The 19,203-nt window shown below is 41.9% G+C and overlaps 1 protein-coding gene and 1 pseudogene across 7 annotated transcripts in view; both read right to left on the bottom strand.

Annotated features, from left to right (window-relative positions):
- Nucleotides 1-3,761: 3,761 nt before the first annotated feature.
- SLC22A15 (solute carrier family 22 member 15) overlaps nucleotides 3,762-19,203 on the bottom strand; it is a 68,294-nt gene continuing 52,852 nt past the window's right edge. For 3 of the 7 annotated variants that reach the window (XM_027613332.2, XM_027613353.2, XM_027613345.2), the window contains exons 8-11: nucleotides 12,155-12,275; nucleotides 10,617-10,689; nucleotides 7,381-7,569; nucleotides 3,765-6,839 (exon numbers count right to left, since the gene is read on the bottom strand). In XM_027613332.2, the coding sequence (XP_027469133.1) occupies nucleotides 6,750-6,839; nucleotides 7,381-7,569; nucleotides 10,617-10,689; nucleotides 12,155-12,275 (473 nt within the window). In that variant the 3' untranslated portion in view covers nucleotides 3,765-6,749. Of the gene's footprint in view, nucleotides 6,840-7,130; nucleotides 7,317-7,380; nucleotides 7,570-10,612; nucleotides 10,690-12,154; nucleotides 12,276-19,203 lie in introns of those variants that run through there. The other 4 variants (XR_003523329.2, XM_027613325.2, XM_027613339.2 and 1 more) reach the window with 4 other exon arrangements.
- LOC113933360 lies at nucleotides 18,590-19,082 on the bottom strand (annotated as a pseudogene).

The following is a 19,203-nucleotide window of genomic DNA, read 5'->3' as shown; positions in this document are numbered from 1 at the left end:
AAGAAAAATCTTAAATGTTATTAAAGGTCACACATCTAGTAAATGACAGGGTTCTGATTTATACCCAGGCAATCTAATTATAAAGTACTTTCTGTTTTGCTTGTAATCCACTAAATGAGGTACATTTTCATTTTAATTTCCAATTATTTGTTGCTAGGACATAGAAATACAATTGATTTTTATGTATGGACTATAACCTGTCACCTTGCTTAACTTTCTACACCTGTACAACTTTTTTTTTTTTAGATTTATTTATTTTGGAAAGAGAGTGAGGGAGTGGGGGGGGAGCAGAGGGAGAGAGAGAGAGAGAGAGGGAGAGAATTTCCAGCAGATTCCCTGCTGAGTGCAGAGCTGGACATGCGGCTTGATCTCACAACCCTGAGATCATGACCTGAGCCAAAATCAAGAGTTGGACGCTTAACCAACTGAGCCATCCAGATACCCACCTTGTACAACTTTTTAGTTGTAGTAGTGCTTTTGTAAATTTTTTAGATCTTTCTATGAGGTGGGAGATGTTCCCTCTCCTCTATTTTCTGAAAGACTGTGTAGAATTGGTAACATTACTCCCTTGAATACTTGGTAGAATTCACAAGTAAAGCCACCTGGGCCTGGAGCTTTCTCTGTGAAAAGGTTTGTTAACTATGACTTCAATTTTTTTCAAAGATAAAGGCTATTTAGATTACATATTTCTCCTTGGGTGAGCTCATAGTTTGTGTCTTCCAAAATATTTCTCCATTTCATCTAAATTATAAAATTTACTGGAATAAAGTTGTTCATTATAATGTTGTATCACCTATAGGATCTTAGTGATGTCTATGCTTTTATTCTTGATGTTGGTAATTTGTTGCACTTATTTTTTTTAAATTTTTTATTGTTATGTTAATCACCATACATTACATCATTAGTTTTTGATGTAGTGTTCCATGATTCATTGTTTGCATGTAACACCCAGTGCTCCATGCAGAACATGCCCTCCTTAATACCCACCACCGGGCTAGCCCATCCCCCCACCCCCCTCCCCTCTAGAACCCTCAGTTTGTTTCTCAGAGTCCATCGTCTCTCATGGATCATTGTTGCACTTAGTTTTGATACATTCTGAGTATTAATCCTTATCTCTTACAGATCTGAGTATTAATCCTTATCTCTTAGAGAAGTTGCAAATGCTTTTTCCTAACTTACTGCTTTTCTTTGAACTTTGTAGTATGTTTAGTCATACAGAAGGAAATTTTAAATTTAGATATAATCAAACATATCAATTTTTTAATGACTTGTGATTTTCACTTTTTGTCTGAGAAATCCATCTATCCCACAAAGTCAGTCATAAGAATATTCTTCTGTATCACTTTTTTTTTAAGATTTTATTTATTTTAGAGAGAGAAAACATGTGCACACGTGTGTGTGGGGAGGAGAGCAGAGGAGGAAAAAATCTCAAGCAAACTCCACGCTGAGCACAGGGCCCAACGTGGGGTTTGATTCCCTGATCTGGAGACCACGACCCCAGCTGAAACCAAGAGTTGGACGCTCAACTGACTGAGCCACCCAGGCACCCCTCTCCTATATCACTTTCTTAATAGTTTTAAAGTTTTACTTTTTTCCATTTAGGTCTTTAATTCACTTGGAATTTTTGTTATGGTGAAAAGAAAGGACCTAATTTTATTTTCTTTGAGAAGGAAACCCAGTAGTTTTCACATCAGTAATTGAATAGATCATTCTTTTCCCACTCATTTGTGATGCCATCTTTGAAAAATGCCAAATTGTTTATATGCTTGGTCTTGTTCTGGGATCTCTATTATGTTCACTTTGTTCTACTTGTCTATTGCTGCACCCGTACTATAGATTCTTTATAAGTTTCAATATCTGGAAAGTCAAGTCCCTCTGCTTGCTCTTAATTTTCAGGATTGTCTTGAAATTTTTTGGATCTTTATTTTTCCATACGAATACTAGAATTATTTTGCTAGGTTCTATGTTAAAATCTTGTTCTATCTAGGTTCTATCTTGTTCAATCTACATTCTACCTAAAATCTTGTTAAGATTTTAATCGATGTTGCCCCTGTCAATGTTGCTGCTGAAACTGCCTCAGCAAAACCAAATGCCTCCGTCAGCGTGGACCCCAGCTAAAAAAACCCAACACATCACAAGTATGGCATCCACGTCACTCCCCCTCCCAAATTCCAGCTGTATCTGACTGATAGGACACTAAATCACACCTAGAAGCCTAGCTGCAAGAGACTTTGGGAAATGTACATTTTAGCTTTAAAGACTTTGCAGTACAGAGTAGTGAACAATGGACTTCACAGTATGGGTATTAGTGGGTTATGAAATCAATTAGTGGGTCACAAATGGTATTTAAAAAAATGAAATAGAACAGAATATAAGTTATCAGTGTGCCTAGCAAGAATAAGTATTGTTTCAAAGAAGTTTTTTATATATATATAATATAGTTTTATATATTTGTAAAGTTTTGTTTATATTTATATATATTCATAAATCTTTATTTATATATATAAAACTTCGATGAAACAATACTTCTTCTTTTTTTTTTTAAGTAGTCTTTCCACCCAAAGTGCAACTTGAGGGACGCCTGGGTGGCTCAGTCGTTAAGCATCTGCCTTCAGCTCAGGTCATGATCCTGGGGTCCTGGGATCGAGCCCTGCGTTGGGACCTTGGCGGGAAGCCTGCCTCTCCCTCTCCCACTCCCCCTGCTGGTGTTCTCTCTCTCGCTGTGTCTCTGTCAAATAAATAAAAATCTTAAAAAACAAAAACAAACAAAAATACCAAAGTGCGACTTGAACCTGCAACCCTGAGATCAAGAGTTGCATGCCCTACCGACTAAGCCAGCCAGGGACCCCAAAACAATACTTATTCTTATATATATACATACATATTTATACACATAAAATATTTTAAACATTATATAAATAAGGGTTGAGAGAAAGAGAAAGTGAGAATAAGAAGGAGAGAGAATATATATATAAAAAAAAAGAAAACATTTATTATGGGTCATGATCAAGAAAGTTTGAAGGCCAAGGGCCTAGGAAGGTGCCGAGACACTATGTGCTAATTCACCACATGTAGTACAATATCCCTTATTTTGCTAAGGAAGTTTCATCTGCTAATAGCTTTTATTTTGAATAGGTGACTTTTGCCAAATAATATTTATATATATATATATATATATATATTGAGGTAATTGTAAGTTCTTTCTCCTTTAATTAAATACACAGATGAATTTCCAACAATGCATCATCTTTGCATTTTTCTCTAAAAATATTTTTATAGTTACCTATTGTGCCATGACTCCCTAACTTTGTTACGGCCCCTGTCCCACATACCATCCATAATTTCTAGCAGATTCTATATTTGCCCAGTTTGTCAAAGATGCTTCTATACATCCTGACACATTCTTTAAGAACAAAAAATGTCTATGCTTTGTGATTCTTATTAAATTAATAAGAAGCCAAAATATCTGCACTTTATTTAATTAAAAAATTCTCTATAGATAACTTTCTAATCTCAGAACCAATGATCTAGTAAGAATTTGTAATGGAAGAGTAAGTCCTATAGGAAAGCTGTATTTTAATTCTGATATGCAGGTGCCTGGGTGGCTCAGTTGATTAAGCGTCTCCCTTCAGCTCAGGTCATGGGATCGAGCCCCCACTGGGCTCCATGCTCAGCAGGGAGTCTGCTTCTCCCTCTCCCTCTGCCCCTCCTCTACCCCCCCACCCATCGCTCACTTGTGTGTGCTCTCTCTCTCAAGTAAATAAAATCTTGAAAAAAAAAATAATTCTGATGTGCTAGTGACAATTATTTCAATGTTTTTGTTAAGAATATAAAACTACTGGGTGCCCGGGTGGCTCAGTCGGTTAAGCGTCTGCCTTCAGTTCAGGTCATGATCCCGGGTCCCAGGATTGAGTCCCACGTCAGGGTCCCGGCTCAGTGGGGAGCCTGCCTCTCCCTCTCCCTCTGCTGCTCCCCCTGCTTGTGCTTTCTCTCTGTCAAATAAATAAAATCTTAGAAAAAAAAAAGAATATAAATCTACTAACAGTACCTTCATCAATTTGACCTCCACAGAAATACCTGCCCAGATTATATTCACTTAAGCAGTGCCTCAGAAACTTTCATTTGCTTCTTATTTGTTGTATTTTATTTGCTTATTTTTAAATACTAAAGAATGTCTATATTGCTTGAAAGCAGCCAAATGACAAATATTGCATTTTCAATGGGCACTGGTTTTAACTCACCACATCAGGAAACTACAACACTGTTTCTTTTAACACATCAGTACCAAAGTTCTGGACAAGCTGTTCTAAGACCTTTGACCCAAGAAACTGGGGGTTTCTTACGTGTCTTACATTTTTCTTGCTGTTTTTGAGGAGAAAAGAAATTTAAATTTGAATAAAAAAGATGCTTTTTACAAATCACTTGTACAAATTATGTTCCCTGTAAATTAAAAGCTTTCCAATCATTTAATCAGTGCAAATATACACAGGTACACATTCTCTACAATCACTATTCTTCAACATTTAATAACAAAAGGAAAAAAAATCTCTTTATAAAAGGTGGTAGAATGAAAAAACAGTAAATATTAAACTTCACCAAAGGACCATCTAGAAAGAAACAACGACCTTATCAGTGATACAACTGACTCGAGCAGTTGGTAGCCTGCCTGGCCTTCTTATTAGGCAACATGTATAACACCCTTCCCTTTTTCTACCCCACAGTTGGGGAAGCAGGAGACCCAGGGATAGAACTAATGGAATCCTCATTTATTTAGGCAGAGGCAGAGGGAACCCCAGTGCCAACAGAGAGATGGATTCCCAACTGGTCTTCAGTTAGAACCAAGCCATCACACTGGTTGCCCCTGGGTGTTGGGCCTATGGGTGATAGATTTTTTAACTTCTAGTTTCCAAATTTTCTATAAGGGGACGTATTATTCTCATAATGCAAAGAGCGCTCTAACTGACCGAAGAGCACATATATGCTAGTTCAGTGTTTTATTTTTAATGCCCAACCACTAAGAAGACCTTCTAAGTGTCCTTGTAAGTTCCTCCTGTCTTCCTCTCCTGGTGGGGGGCAGTGTCTCCAATCTGCCAGAGATAGAAAAGCAGGATTCCACAGTTTGAGGGTTTGGGTCACATTTGCCTGGGATTTATAAAAATGATACTGCAAGGAGTTCCACAGTTTTCTTGATGGTTAGAAACAGTAATATTTATTAGATACTGATTGTGTCTAGGCCCATATTCTTCGGCAAATAGCAGAGAGAAACAAACAGCAGGAGAGATGGTCCCTATTTATGAAGAGCTCAAAATATCATCAAGGGCATAAAGGACATAAAAATACTTTAACAAATACAAAGGTACAGACTAATAAGAGTGCAAACCAAGAGGTTAGCGTGGAAGGGGACAGGAAAGTGTCAGAGCCAACTGGGGGTGATGCCTCCAAGATTTCCAGAAGCAGGCCCCATGACGTCTTCTCTTTACCTCCAATGCAACTTCTCTTTCTCCCAAAGTTAGCAAAATGGAAATTCTGAAGACACAGGAATGTTCCTTGTTGGGAAAGCAGCCTAAGGCCATATTGCACAAACTTGTTGATTCCAGGTTAATACTCCTACTTGAGATAGCATTCAAGTTTCAAGGGAAACAGGTATTTCCAGCATATGATTTTAGAAAACTAAGTGTGACAGACTTATTTTAAAGTTGGCAGTACTTCATGAAAAAAACCACATTTCCTATGAAATTACTTGCTTTTTACTCTGACTACAGAGGCAGGGACTGATCTGGGATCAGAAGCGTTCAAGTTCTTAACGGTTGCCCAAGTGCCTTGTTGCACAATGCCGAAAACAGACAAACAAAAACCCGTGACAGATCATTTTCTTTTCTTCCTTATAAAAGCTGCCCCTTTTCAAGTGCCCAACATGTCTGTCACTCTGCAAGTGCTCTCCGCCCTCACAAAGCTTCATCTGTTACCGAGCACGGTTCTGAAGTGAGTGCTGGTACTGGAATCTGAGATGGACCAGTTTCTGGAGACGCGCACAGGTCTGAACTGTCAAAGGGAATGGACAGGGAACTGCAGCCACACCTCGGGCTCTCAGAAAATCGCTTCAGTACAGTTGGCTTTTCCTAGGCGATCGTCTGTAGGACTCAAGGCACGAGGAGCTCAAGCCAACCCTAAGCTTGGAAAGCAAGGGGTGAACAGTTAGGGTAAAGCTGGAGGCCTTGGGCCACATACAGTTACCTCTCAGTGCTATTCCTCTGGCAAAAAACTGGAATGTGAACAACAGTCGGCCTCAAGAGATTCCTGGTGAGGCACAGATGATGGGGGTAGACGTCAAATATGGTATTAGGATGAAATCTTAAGGATGGTTTATCTTATTCCACTAACGTGGTGAGAAGGAATTTTACATGTCTGCCTTTAGGTCATGATCAAGGATAAGCAACACAGTCAGACTTCTAGAAACAAATTAGCTTTCCACTCTGGTGTGCGGATTTGAGCTATCTGGCCAGAAGTCATGGTTCGGAAATAAACCTGAATTGTGGACTAACAAACGACTGTTCCTTCAGTACTGTGATGTCCTCGCTCATGAAATCTCTTCTCCATTGTCCTTTGTGCCTGAAAAAAAATGAGCCCATGCTGAGGACCTTCCATGCATGTTCAAGCCTGTGCTTCTACAACTCTTAGGTTTCCTGGAAAAGCCTGCCTTCACCAGAGGCAAGGAGATCATCTGCTTGTGAGGGGGGAGCCGGGGCTCTTCACTTAATCATCTGGGTTTCTTCATCTGCATCGAAAAACTCCTCCTCTTCCTCACTCTCACTGCCTAAAGTGTTGTCCTTGTCCACAGACTGAAAGGGGAAAGGAGAACCAGAATGGTCACATGATGCCATGACATTTCTAAAATGAACATTATTATCTAGCACTCAACTGACAAATGCATTTTTATGACATCTCCCCTAAGATTTCACCCTAAAGTGTTCTACAAAAGTGAATGAATCACCGGCCACCTTCATTTCTCTAAAAAACCAGTTGCTATTAATCTCACACCTGTTTTCCAACAGTTTTGCTTGGTTCTATTAAATCTAACCAGAACATTCTTCTGCTGCCCCCCCAAACTATCATCATCCCAAGAGGTATACCTGAAAGATTAAGAAGACTATGAAGACTGGGGCAACTGGGTGGCTCAGTTGTTAAGCGTCTGCCTTCGGCTCAGGTCATGATCCCAGCATCCTGGGATCGAGTCCCACATCGGGCTCCCTGCTCTGCGGGAGGCTTGCTTCTTCTCCCGCTCCCCCTGCTTATGTTCCCTCTCTGGCTGTGTCTCTCTGTCAAATAAATAAATAAAATCTTTTAAAAAAAAAAAAGAAGACTATGAAGACTATGCCATACCTGTGGCGGATCCAAGGTCTGTAAAGATAATGCTTCATCCCCTAGCCTCCGATATGAATACACCTGAAGGTCGGAAAACGTCTCTAGCAATGGGCTGTTAAGGGTTTCCGGCAATAATAAACTCAGGAGGCCCGAAGTCAGGCCGGTGGCTCCAAAGACAATGAAGGGTAAAGACCACTGCACATATCTCTGTGGGGGCAGGGAGTAGAACAAAAACATACAAAAACTCGGTATCCGTTTCCCAGCATGTGACATCAGCAGTCTTATGACCGAGGCATGGCCATGTTTACTATTCCTACTAGAATACACAATAAGCCACTTCCTTCCCCATGGAGAGTTACCCTGGAAAATCATGGAGTGCTTGCTCAGGCACGCAGAAGTGGGAGTGAGTACACAGAGAGGCGGCAGAGGTATGTGCATAGGATCGGAAGCAGGGGGGTGGGTACTGCTTTCACTGCAGGCAACTCGCTTAGAACACAGGGATCTCCACATACTCTTCGCTTGGGAGACACCTCAAATACTCGCTCACCATAAAGTTTAAAGTTCTCCACCCTGGAATCAGCCAATCAGTATGCTCGCTGATTCACTTAGCACTGAGTGAGGGACAGGCCAGGCTAGTAGGGAGAGATAGGGAGGGGGCTCCCGTGATCAGGCTCACAGAAATCCCCAAAATGCGGAGGTGTCAGGAAACCAGAGATAAGGGAACACACCAGATCGCCCTGCCCTAGGTGTCATCGGAGGGGGGTCTCTTTTTATGACAGTCACCTGGGACCAACAGAGATTAACCAGACCCTAAAAAAAAGTAAGCCATTAAAGATGTTATCACTAGTTCTTACACAAAAGTGCTATCAGTAGAGAAATTAAAAAGATTTAAGTTCCCTGGTTAGCTTTCAATAAAAGACCAATCCTAAAAGCCCTCAGGGGCAATCCTGTGGGGGCCCCTTCACTGCTGAGAGCTTTTTTATTGTATCCTTGCTTAATAAAAACTCTATCCCTTTCCTCTCCTTTGTCTGCGAGATTCATTCTTCAACTCCATGAGACAAGAACCTCGCTCTCCCGCTTCAGCAACATGCCTGGAGGATGGGGTTAAAGTTACGAACACCCCAAAAAGAAAAAGAAAACCCTAAGGAACCCGTGTGATTTGGAAACTACCTGAACACGGTGATACAGCTTTGCTTCAGAGATCCAACAGACATTCTTCGGAAAATTTAGTTTCTTGAAACACAAACTGGCTCAAAGATAATGACACAGAAAACTGTGTTGCTCTAGAGCCACTGGGGTGTTACTCTGGGGCCTTTCTGAGCTGATCAACATTCTTGAATTCCTGTATAGGAGTTGCTTAGCTTTATGCTTTTCTCTTTTGGGCTTCCAAATTGCGTGGATAGGACCACTACTAGTTAGGATATCTTCTGCCTGATTTTTCAGAAGTAAAAAGATGACGGACAAAGTGGGGCGAGGGGTGGAGGTGGGAGGGGGGAATCTCACTTCTGGAGCCCACATGCAAACACAGGTCCAACACTGTGGGTGTGCTGCTGAATCAAGGGGGACACAACACTCTCATCTCTTCTCAACTGAGCAGGAATAGAGGTACAGTGCTAGGTATTCTAATGTTCTAGGAGAGCCATCCAGAGTCAGAGATCTTTAGAGATAAACCCCTAATGTCCACACACTTTGCAGAATGGAACTAATTTATATTAGAGAAATGGTCTTATACTGTAAAATTAAGCATGAAACATGGAAAGAGATACTCATGAAAAGGAAGTATCCTGCAAGTCAAAGACAGAAAGATGGAAGGAAGGAAAGAAGGAAGGAAAGAGAGAGAGAAAGAAAGAAAGAAAGAAAAAGAAGAAAGAAAGAGAGAAAGAAAGAAAAAAGAAAGAAAGAGAGAGAGAGAGAGAAAGAAAGAAAAAGAGGCCACAGTGGCATTTCAGAGACATTCTCCTGTGCTAGTGAGGCAGGGACACCAAAGGGACGCTATGAGAGAAAAAGCTGGTTTTCCCTTTGCTGCTTTTCCCGCTTCTCCTCTTGCTAGGACCCACACTCCCAGCCCACTTCACACATGCCTTGTAAAGCAAATCGCATAGGTCCTTCTTATCAGAGGTCAGGACTTAATGATTTCTCTAGAACAGATAATATCTAAGGAAGGACCAGGTGACAATAACCAGGTGAAGCTATCATATGAGCATTCCAGACCACTGGAGACATTCTAGACATCTCCATGGCAAGACACCTTGGCTCCAAGGAATAACACGGGGGCCCTTGTCTTTGTTCTAAGCGGTTCCTGGATGCCTGGATGCCTGAGAGGACACGTACACCAGACCACTCCCAGCCCCATGGACAAAGATGAGACTCCTTCCTTTCCTTTCTGAGCCTCCCAGACAGTCACTCCATCTGTATCTGCTTTCTCCAGATCTTCAATAAACTCTTTCACCTCCTGCTGGCTCACATTTGATTTCCATGCTGCGTGAAGCCAAGGACCCTCCTGGCTGGTCCTGCGGGAACCCCCTGGGTGTATCGCTAGTGGGCAGAACAGTTGTCTACACAGCACATCCAGGCACCCCTTGTTGAGTGCTGGCTGGGAGGGCAATAGTTCGGCCCAGCAGAGACATCCGCAGGGGCTCCGGGGATTAATCTGTCACAGAACTGGAACATTTCAAGACTGGAAGGATTTTCAGGGCTGCCATTAGGTCTATCCCCTTTCTTTTGACTATGACATTTAGGAAACACTAAAAACTCTTAATAGACACACTGCTAGGCACGTTTCTCTTCTAATTTTCTTGTGGAAGTGGTGTGCCTTTGGGCAAGTTACCTAACCTGCTTCTGCTGATTTCTCATCTTTAATAGAGGGCAACAACCATGCCTGCCTCACATGGTTCTTGTGAAGCTTACTTGAGATGATATGTGTTGAAGTGCTCAACATGGAGCCCAGCACATCGCAGAAGCTTAATAAATATTCACTGGCTGGCTAACTTATGGATGGAGATAGGAAGGGCACACTGGCATTAGCTAACTCTCCAGTAAATGCAGAGAAGCAAACACGCGGAGCCTCGGGGCTAAGAGCATCCTGGGTCCGAGCCCATCTGCCCTGAGGGACACGTAATCTAAAAGATACAAGGTTCCCATGCGGGGCAGGCTGATCTTAAGTGGCAACTGTTCATTACCACCTTCTACTCAAAGGCGCAAGCATTTCCAAAGCAGAGAATCCAGAAAAACAAAACTAGGAGGTACAAACCAACCAGTGAGGGGATGAAGGGGGCAATAATCCCACCAACTCGGGAGAACATAGAACAAGTTCCAAGCCCAACGTTCCTGAAAGGCATAAAAAGGGGGGGAAAAATCAGTAAGTTCTGGCAGGGGCGGCGGGGGCGGGGGGAGTGTAAAGACCCTGTGGGACAATGGGCCTGTAATAATAAATCCCAAGGTGGAGGAAGCACAAGCAGTGCTGCCTGCTAGAATATTCGGAGCTGCTGGAAATGTCCTATAACCGCACTGTCCAATATGGAAGCCGCTAGACAGCTATTAGCACTAGAAATGGGGCTAGTGAGAACGAGGAACTGGGTTTTTCATTTGCTTTATTTTAATTAGTTTAAATTTAAATAGCCACATGAGGCTAGTAACTCCCATACTGGACAGCGCAGTTATTACAGAGAACGGTTGTAGAAACGACCATGAGAATGTTTCTTGTCAAATGTTCTTACCGGTTTTTGTGTGAGGTTTCCTCTGAATTGATATACCCGTGGAGAGCCAGGCCTTTATGACCTGAGAAGTCTGCCCATTTATTTAAATTCAACAAATTGACGATTCAAGGGTCAGGCATATGACTATGAATTGAGCACATATTATCAGGAGACCAGGAACGTGACCTTTGTGAGGAGTACGGACATGCAAGAGGTGGGAGGGGGTGGGAATGAGAGCAGTTACAGGTGGGGTGGCCAGGCAGCACCCTCTCACCCCAGCCTAATTGTTAGCGATGGCAAAATGGTCATCCTAGCATCACAGCCAGGAGCCAGAGAAATCAGGTCAGAGGAATAATTAGGAAATGACCAGCCAATCACAGACAGCCTGGGAAAAACTGGAGGAAAAGGGACTTAAAATTAATAGGCAGAAAGAATCATTCAGTTTGCACGGATGAGGGAAACATTTGGAATGATCTCTGAAAAGCCTGGGGAAGTGCTGAGCTAGGGAGCTCGTGCCCGGCCCTCAGAGGCAGTTCTAAGAAGACTGAGCTACATCCCTGCCCTTCCCATCTTGTTTTCAGACTTATTTTATGAGGGGGAAACTTCAGAGTATGGTCTTTTTGATAGGAGCATGTCCTACTCATTAGAAACCACATTTAACAACTAATATGAAAACCTCATCATCACTTCTAAGTGGAATTATCTTTTTAACAATGTGTATATTCTGAGTGAAAATGTAGGTCCTGTGAGAACAGGGACCTAGTCCCCTTGCCTGACATGTGCCTGACACAGGATGGGTGACTGAATAAATTCAATCCAATGAAATCAAGATGGCATCCGAGCACTCTTTGGGTGATGGGATGTGTTCATTGTAGAGGACTTCCCTCATGATTTACACGAGGGAGTTCAGCCCAAAATACAGCTACGTTTTCCTCAGCCAAGTGGGCTGAGTGCAGTCTACACAGGCAACTTCTGGGCTTCGGCCTGCTTGCTGGATCGTTGCTGGCCCACACTAACTCTGGTCCCGGTGGAACGAGAACCATCCCTCTGCCGCGGCAAGGGTCTACAGCAAAACATGCAGGACGTGTGAGGCTCACCTGATGACTGTGGGGTACAGCTCAGAGGTGTAGATGTACACCACGTTAAAGGCCGCGCTGATCGTCAGCTTCCCGAGCAGAGACAAGGAATGGCTGTTCACCACGGCAAACACACCTGTGTCTGAGGAGGACAAGGGTAACACCGTGAGGTCCTTCAAGGAGAAAGACACCTTTAAATGACTCACTGAATTCTGAAGGAGCCAGAGGCATGAATAGTGATCTCAAACAGTAAGGAGGTAGTGTCATGGAATACACATTCAGAAGGTTCAGTGAGCACACATAACACACCCACACAAATATTCTCCCAGTGTCTTGGCTAGCTCTCCGACACCTTCCACAGTGGTGGTCATTGTGGGTGATTAAACTCGCTTCCTCCTCAGTCACAGAGCTCTTGGAAAACTGCCCTGTAGTAAAGCAAGCTTCATGGGGATGGTAAGTCTCATCCACCATGGGATGGCCTCTCTTTCCCAACCTCGTTCAACAACCAGTGATGTGAAATGGTGGTTAGCATGACAAGCTCTGGCGCGTTCGGGCAGTAAGTCTGACGGATGTAAGAGGCAGAGGGCGGTCCAGGAAAACGACTCTCTTCAGTGGGCGTTTCTTGGTGTTCCATTGGAAGATAAGGAATAATCCCGCTAAAAGACTACCAGAGGGTATAAATTAATGTTCTTTAAAGAACAAGACTCTAAATATGGAACTACTTTTAATCTTTCTTCCTGCCCAACTTCTTACTTGAATTACTAATCACTAATGATATTTCAGTTTCTTAATGTTACGTCTTTACATAAAATACAAAAATACAGATTATGGCAGCTCATTTCCCTATCAAAAATACTGTCAATTATCCCGTGGTTCTTTCCTTTATTAACATTTTTCTCCCTGGGATCTTGCAATGCAATTACTCCCTTTCAAACATATTTAACCTCTCCCTTCAATAACCCACTAGACTCTGCTTTCAAAATAACAATTTCTCCTTCTAAGGAAAAAAATCTCATTGACTCTGTGGTACTTTCCCCCTTGACTAGCAGACATCTTCAATGAGGGACCAAGCCTCCATTTCCCCAAATACACCTGCCCTTGTAGCTCACTACAATCTGGCTTCCGATAGCATGTTCTCCTCCAAAGTCCTACTCTTGAAGGTCAACAGCGAGGTCCTAATCGCCAAAGTAATTGCCTCTCATTCTCCTTGACATTTCTGCCAAATAGAATTCGCTTGTCCCCTTCCTTGCGGCTGCTTGCTTGGCTCATAGAAACCACTCTTCCCTTAAATAACTCAAAAGCAATATCCTCTCCTTCCTTTGACCTCCACTGTGCCTATTCCCTAATCCATTCAACCGGCACGCTTCAGACACACTCCTGGAGCTGCTTCCTTTTCTATCTTGTCTGCCCCCAGTACATTCCGAGTTACTTCAGGCTAAGGCTGGTATCCTGTTTGTATCTGTGCCCCTCACACCGTCTCCCATAGGACGGTCCTCCGCGGTGCTTGCTAAATATTTGTTGAACAAATAAGTAGAAGGACTACAGTAGGGATGAATTTAGTGAAAAGAATCGGTGTTAATGCTCTCTCAACTTCTAAGGAGGGGGGCATTTAAATACTCCATCCTAAACTATGCTTCACCTTCCCTGCTTGACTATGAAATAAATCTTCATCTACTTTAAAGATGGTGTCCCGAACACAGTGGCCCACGCGCTGCCAAACCCGACCATCTGGGGCTTTCTCCTCTTCTGCCAGGCTACTTGGAAGAAGATGCTAGCTCTTTTAAGTACTGAATATATTATTTTAAGCCATGAGTGCTTCTGGAAAAAGAACTCTGCCTTTTGGCGTTTACCCCAAGATATATGTCTGCACTTGAGATCTAACAATCTTTTCCATTAAACCAATAACAAGGGCAATTCTTCAATTATTTTCCAGAAAACTCAGTGTGTCAGGAAAAGGTATTCGGTAGCCTTGGAGCAAACAGGAATATGCACATTTGCTTTACTGCAAATGATCTCTGGGGCTGTTTTCAACCTGTACAGGATGGCATCTTTCAGAACTGTACAGTGACGCTCTGTAACATCTTTAACAACAGGTTAGGGGATGGCTGTCCTGAAAATTGAAAATTGAATTCAAATGGCACGCCACAGAAGGCTTTTATCCAAACACCCACAAGATCCAAAGCTGGAAGAAGCCTTTCACGTGAAGCTCAGGACGGTTCCAGATGGAAGCCCTTTGGGGAGCGAGGCTCCAGCCGTGTACCCACAGAGCACTCCCACCGGCCTAACACCTCATCAGATGCTTGAAACTTCTCCCCTGCGTTCCTGACAATGGTGTCTGCAGTCACCACTTGAACCTCGGGGAATTCACCTATCCCCAGGTAGTCCATGTCAATTCAGACAGTTCTGTTTATTAGAAAATTATTTCTTATCCTTTCTGGGGCTCCTGCTTCGGGAGCTGTTGGGCTGTTGGTCATTCTGAGTCAATGTTCAGGAGTGCTTTGCAGCCACTGGGCTGGTTCCTTTGATTCCTGACTTTGGCTCTTTATCTGAAAATAAAATCAGATACTACTGGCTATTACCAGCAAAAGTCCAAAGTGACTGTTTAAAAAAAAAAAAAGTAATTTAAAAAGGAAAACTTGGGGCGCCTGGGTGGCTCATTGGGTTGAGGGTCTGCCTTTGGCTCAGGTCATAATCCCAGGGTCCTGGGATTCAGTCCTGTTTCAGGTTCTCTGCTCAGTGGGCAGTCTGCTTCTCCCTCTGCACCCCCCCCACCTCACCAATTTGTGCTGTCTTCCTCTGCCTGCCGCTCTGCCTTCTTGTGCTCTGCCCCCCGTCAAATGAATGAATGAATGAATAATAAATATAACTAAAATCTTAAAAAAAAAAAAGGAAAACTAAACTCAATTATCTTTGAGGGGAAAAAAAGATAATTCTCCAAACACTTGTATCTTGTGTCCTTCAAAGCACTAAATTCAAGAGGTTATAAGTTTATTCCAATGATGAAGCTGTAAGGACACCATTTTTGGAACTAGCTATCTGGAAGTTTTCTCAGAGCCCATCTGAGGGTGCCAGAACAAAAAATCTCAGTATGTTATAGTCACATTTCACTGACCCCAAATAGTAAAACTTCAACTTAATCAACTACTTCATTCACTGGGTGATTATGGCAAATTTTTGATTTCTCATGCATATTTAATACAGCAGTATGCCCTCTGCTGTGATACACAGGTGGGCAAAAAAAAAAAACCCTACAATTCATTTGCTTCCCCCCCTTTTTTAATTTTAATTTTAATTTTTTTTTAAGATTTTATTTATTTATTTGACAGAGAGAGACATAGCGAGAGGGGGAACACAAGCAGGGGGAGTAGGAGAGGGAGAAGCAGGCTTCCCCGCGGAACAGGGAGCCCAACGCGGGACTCGATCCCAGGACCCCGGGATCACGACCTGAGCTGAAGGCAGACGGTTAACGACTGAGCCACCCAGGCGCCCCATTCCCCCCCATTTTTTTAAAGAAAAATACCATATATGCACAAAGTTCTGTCACTATAGTTTCACCATTTCTAAAATTTCACATGAATGATATAATTCAGTTTGTAGACTTTTGTGTCTAGCTTCTTTTAGTTAGCATGAATGCTTTTGAAATTTATCCATTTATTGCGTGTATCAGCAGGTCACAGTTCAATCCTTTTGTTGTTGTTGAGCAATATTTCATTGTACGAATATGTCACAATTTGTTTATCCATTCCTCAGCCGATGGATATTTGGGTTCCTTCCAGTTTGGGGCTATTATTAATAAAGCTACTATGAACATTTGCATCAAAGTCTTTGTGTACATCTGTGTTCCTGCTTCCCTTGGGTAAAGGTGAGTCATATGGCAAGTGTATGTCTCCCTTTTAAATAAGCTGCTAATGTTTTTCAAAGGGTCTGTACCATTTTACATTTCTATCAGCGGGATATAAGAGTTCCAGTTCTTCCTTACCATTGCCAATGATGGTACGGTTGGTCTTTTTAATTTTAGCCATTCTATTTTTTTTTTTTTTAGACTTATTTATGTATCTGAGAGACAGAAAGCACGAGCAGGGAGAAAGGACAGAGGAGGAAGCAGACTCCCCACTGAGCAGGGAGCCTGACATGGGACTTGATCCCAGGACCCTGGGAACATGACCTGAGCCCAAGGCAGACACTTAACTGACTGAGCCACCCAGGCACCCTAATTTTAGACATTCGAATAGGTGCACGGTGGTATATCTCCACTGTCGTTTTGATTTCCATTTCCCTAATGTTAAATAGTTGAACATCTTTTCCCATGCTTATTGACCATTTTCTTATCCCTTTGGAGAAGTGTCTGTTCAAATCTTCTGCCCATGTTTTTTTTCTCATTATTAAGCTGCAAGAGTCCATTCTATATTCAGGGTACAAGTCCTTTATCAGGTATATGTTTTGCAATTATTTTTCTGTCTATGCCTTGCTTTTCATTTCTTTAATTATGTCTTTCAAAAAGCAAAAGTTTTTAATTTTGAAGCCTAAGTAATGAATGTTTTTCGCTTTGTGCTTTTTTGTGTCCTATTTAAGAAATCTTTGCCTAAACCAAAGTCACTAAGATTTTTCTCTAACATTCTCCTATAGAGCTTCTATAGTTTTAGCCTTTACAACTGAGTCTCCCACTCATTTCGAGCTAATTACTACATATGACATGACATGCAAGTTGAAGTTAAATTGTTTGCACACGGACATCTGATTATCCCAGCACCAATTGTTGAAAGATTATCTTTTCCTCATTGAGCTCTACTTGTCATCTTTTCTAAAAATCAACTGACTGTGTCCATTTTTCTCTATGTATAATAGAAAACATTTTTAAAAGGTGATCAAAATCTCAGGCCCCCTCAAAAAATAAAAATCAACTGACCATATGCGTGGGTTTATTTCATACTATATTCTATTATCTATATATCCATTCCTATCTGCCAATATCATACTATCCTGATTAATGTAACTTTGTAGCAAGTTTTAAAATCAGGTAAGTCCTCCAACTTTATTTTTCTTGATAAAAGTTATTTTGGATATTCTAGACCCTTTACATCTCCATAAAAATTTTGGTGTTAACTTGTCAATATCTGTCCACAAAAAAAAAGTCTGTTGGAAATTTTACTGGGATTGAGTGTGCTGAAGGGAGACTGATTTAGGGGAGAACTGATACCTTAAACAAGATCTTCTACCCTGAGCATGGTAACCTCTTCATTTATTTTATTATTATCACCACCAATTCCTTTATTTAGTCTCTTCTTTGATTTTCTCTCATCAATGTTTTATATTTTATAGTTTTCTACAGGTCTTAAACATATTTTGTAAAATTTATCCCTAAGTATATCACATTTTAATTTTATTATAAATGGTATTATTTCCTTTCAATTTTAAATTGTTGCTAATATATAGAAATAAAATTGTGTCATATGACTCTGTGAAACTCATTTATTAATTTAGTAGATTGTTTTTGTAGATTCCCTAGGGTTTTCTATGGACACAAGCAAGTAGTCTTGTGAATAAAGACAGTTTTACTTCTTCCTTTCCAATTTGGATCCCTTTAATTTCTTTGTATTGCCTTATCCTTTTCACTAGTAATTTCAGTACACTGCTCCATAGGAAGTGGTAAGAATGGACATCCTTGCCTTTGTCCTGATCTTAGGGAGCAAGTATTTAATTTTTTACCATTAAATGTGATGTTAGCAGTCGGTTTCCCCTTGATGCCCTTTATCAACTACTTCTAGTTGCTGATGGTTTTTGTAATGAAGGGGCATTGAATTCTCACAAGTGCTTTTTTTAACTTGTATTGAAATGATCCTATGATTTTTTTTTCCTTTCGGCTTTTTAAGATGGTGAATAACACCGATTAGCTTTTGAATGTCAGACTAACCCTACATTGGTAGCATACACCCTGCTTGGTCAATTTGCTAATATTTAGTTCAGGATTTTTGCATCTATACCGATCTGTAGTTTTCGTGTAAAGTCTTTGTTTGGTTTTAGTATCAGGGTAATTGCTGGCCTCACAAATGAGGTTGGGAGAGTATTCTATCTTCTTGTGTTTTCTGGAAGAATGTATAGAATGGCTGTTATTTCTTCCTTAAGTTTTTGGGGGAATTCACCAGTGAAGCCATCTGGGCCTGGAATTCTCTTGTAAGAATGTTTTTACCGACAGATTAAATTTCTTGAATGTATAGGTCTATTCAGGTCATCTGCATTTTTTTTTTTTTTTTTTTTGTGGTTTAGGTTTTATTTCATCATCATAAACTGAACTCTGCAATCCAGCTAGACCTGGGGATAAGGAACCACAGAGCCCGCAGAACTGCAGCGAGAGCACAGAGATTCTGGGGTATTTCAAGCAGGTGGGGGTGGAGGGGTGCTCTCCCGAGCTACAGAAGGGATGGTCTGGTAGTTAAGATAAAACACAAGTCAGATTTATTAGATCTGTCCACAGTCAGCAATGGTGATGTTCTTGCTGGTCTTGCCGTTCCTGGACCCAAAGCGCTCCATGGCCTCCACAATGTTCATGCCTTCTTTGACCTTGCCGAAGACCACATGCTTGCCATCCGACCACTCAGTCTTGGCAGTGCAGATGAAGAACCGGGAACCGTTCGTGTTAGGTCCAGCGTTGGCCATGGACAGGATGCCAGGACCCATGTGCTTCAGATGAAATTCTCATCATCAAACTTCTCCCCACAGATGGACTTGCCTCCAGTGCCGTTATGGCGTGTGAAGTACCCCCCCCCAACATAAATCCCGGAATGATCCTGGGAAAGCAGGAACCTTTATAACCAAATCCTTTCTCCCCAGTGCTCAGGGCACAGAAGTTCTCTGCTGTCTTTGGAACTTTGTCTGCAAACAGCTCGAAGGAGACACGGCCCAAGGGCTCACCGTCCGCGGCGATGTCAAAGAACACAGTGGGTTTGACCATGGCTGGGCGGCAAGGGCGGCTCTGGGGCAGTGGCGTCTGCAAGGCCAGGTTATCTGCATTTTTGAGTATACTTTGGCAGCTTGTATCTTTCAAGGAATTGATCCATTTTGCCCAAGTTGAA

This window comes from Zalophus californianus, chromosome 4 (genome assembly GCF_009762305.2).
Source record: "Zalophus californianus isolate mZalCal1 chromosome 4, mZalCal1.pri.v2, whole genome shotgun sequence".
Taxonomy (NCBI): Eukaryota; Metazoa; Chordata; class Mammalia; order Carnivora; family Otariidae; genus Zalophus; species Zalophus californianus.
Note: the sequence above shows the minus strand (reverse complement) of the source record. Positions and strands in the feature narration are given on the sequence as shown.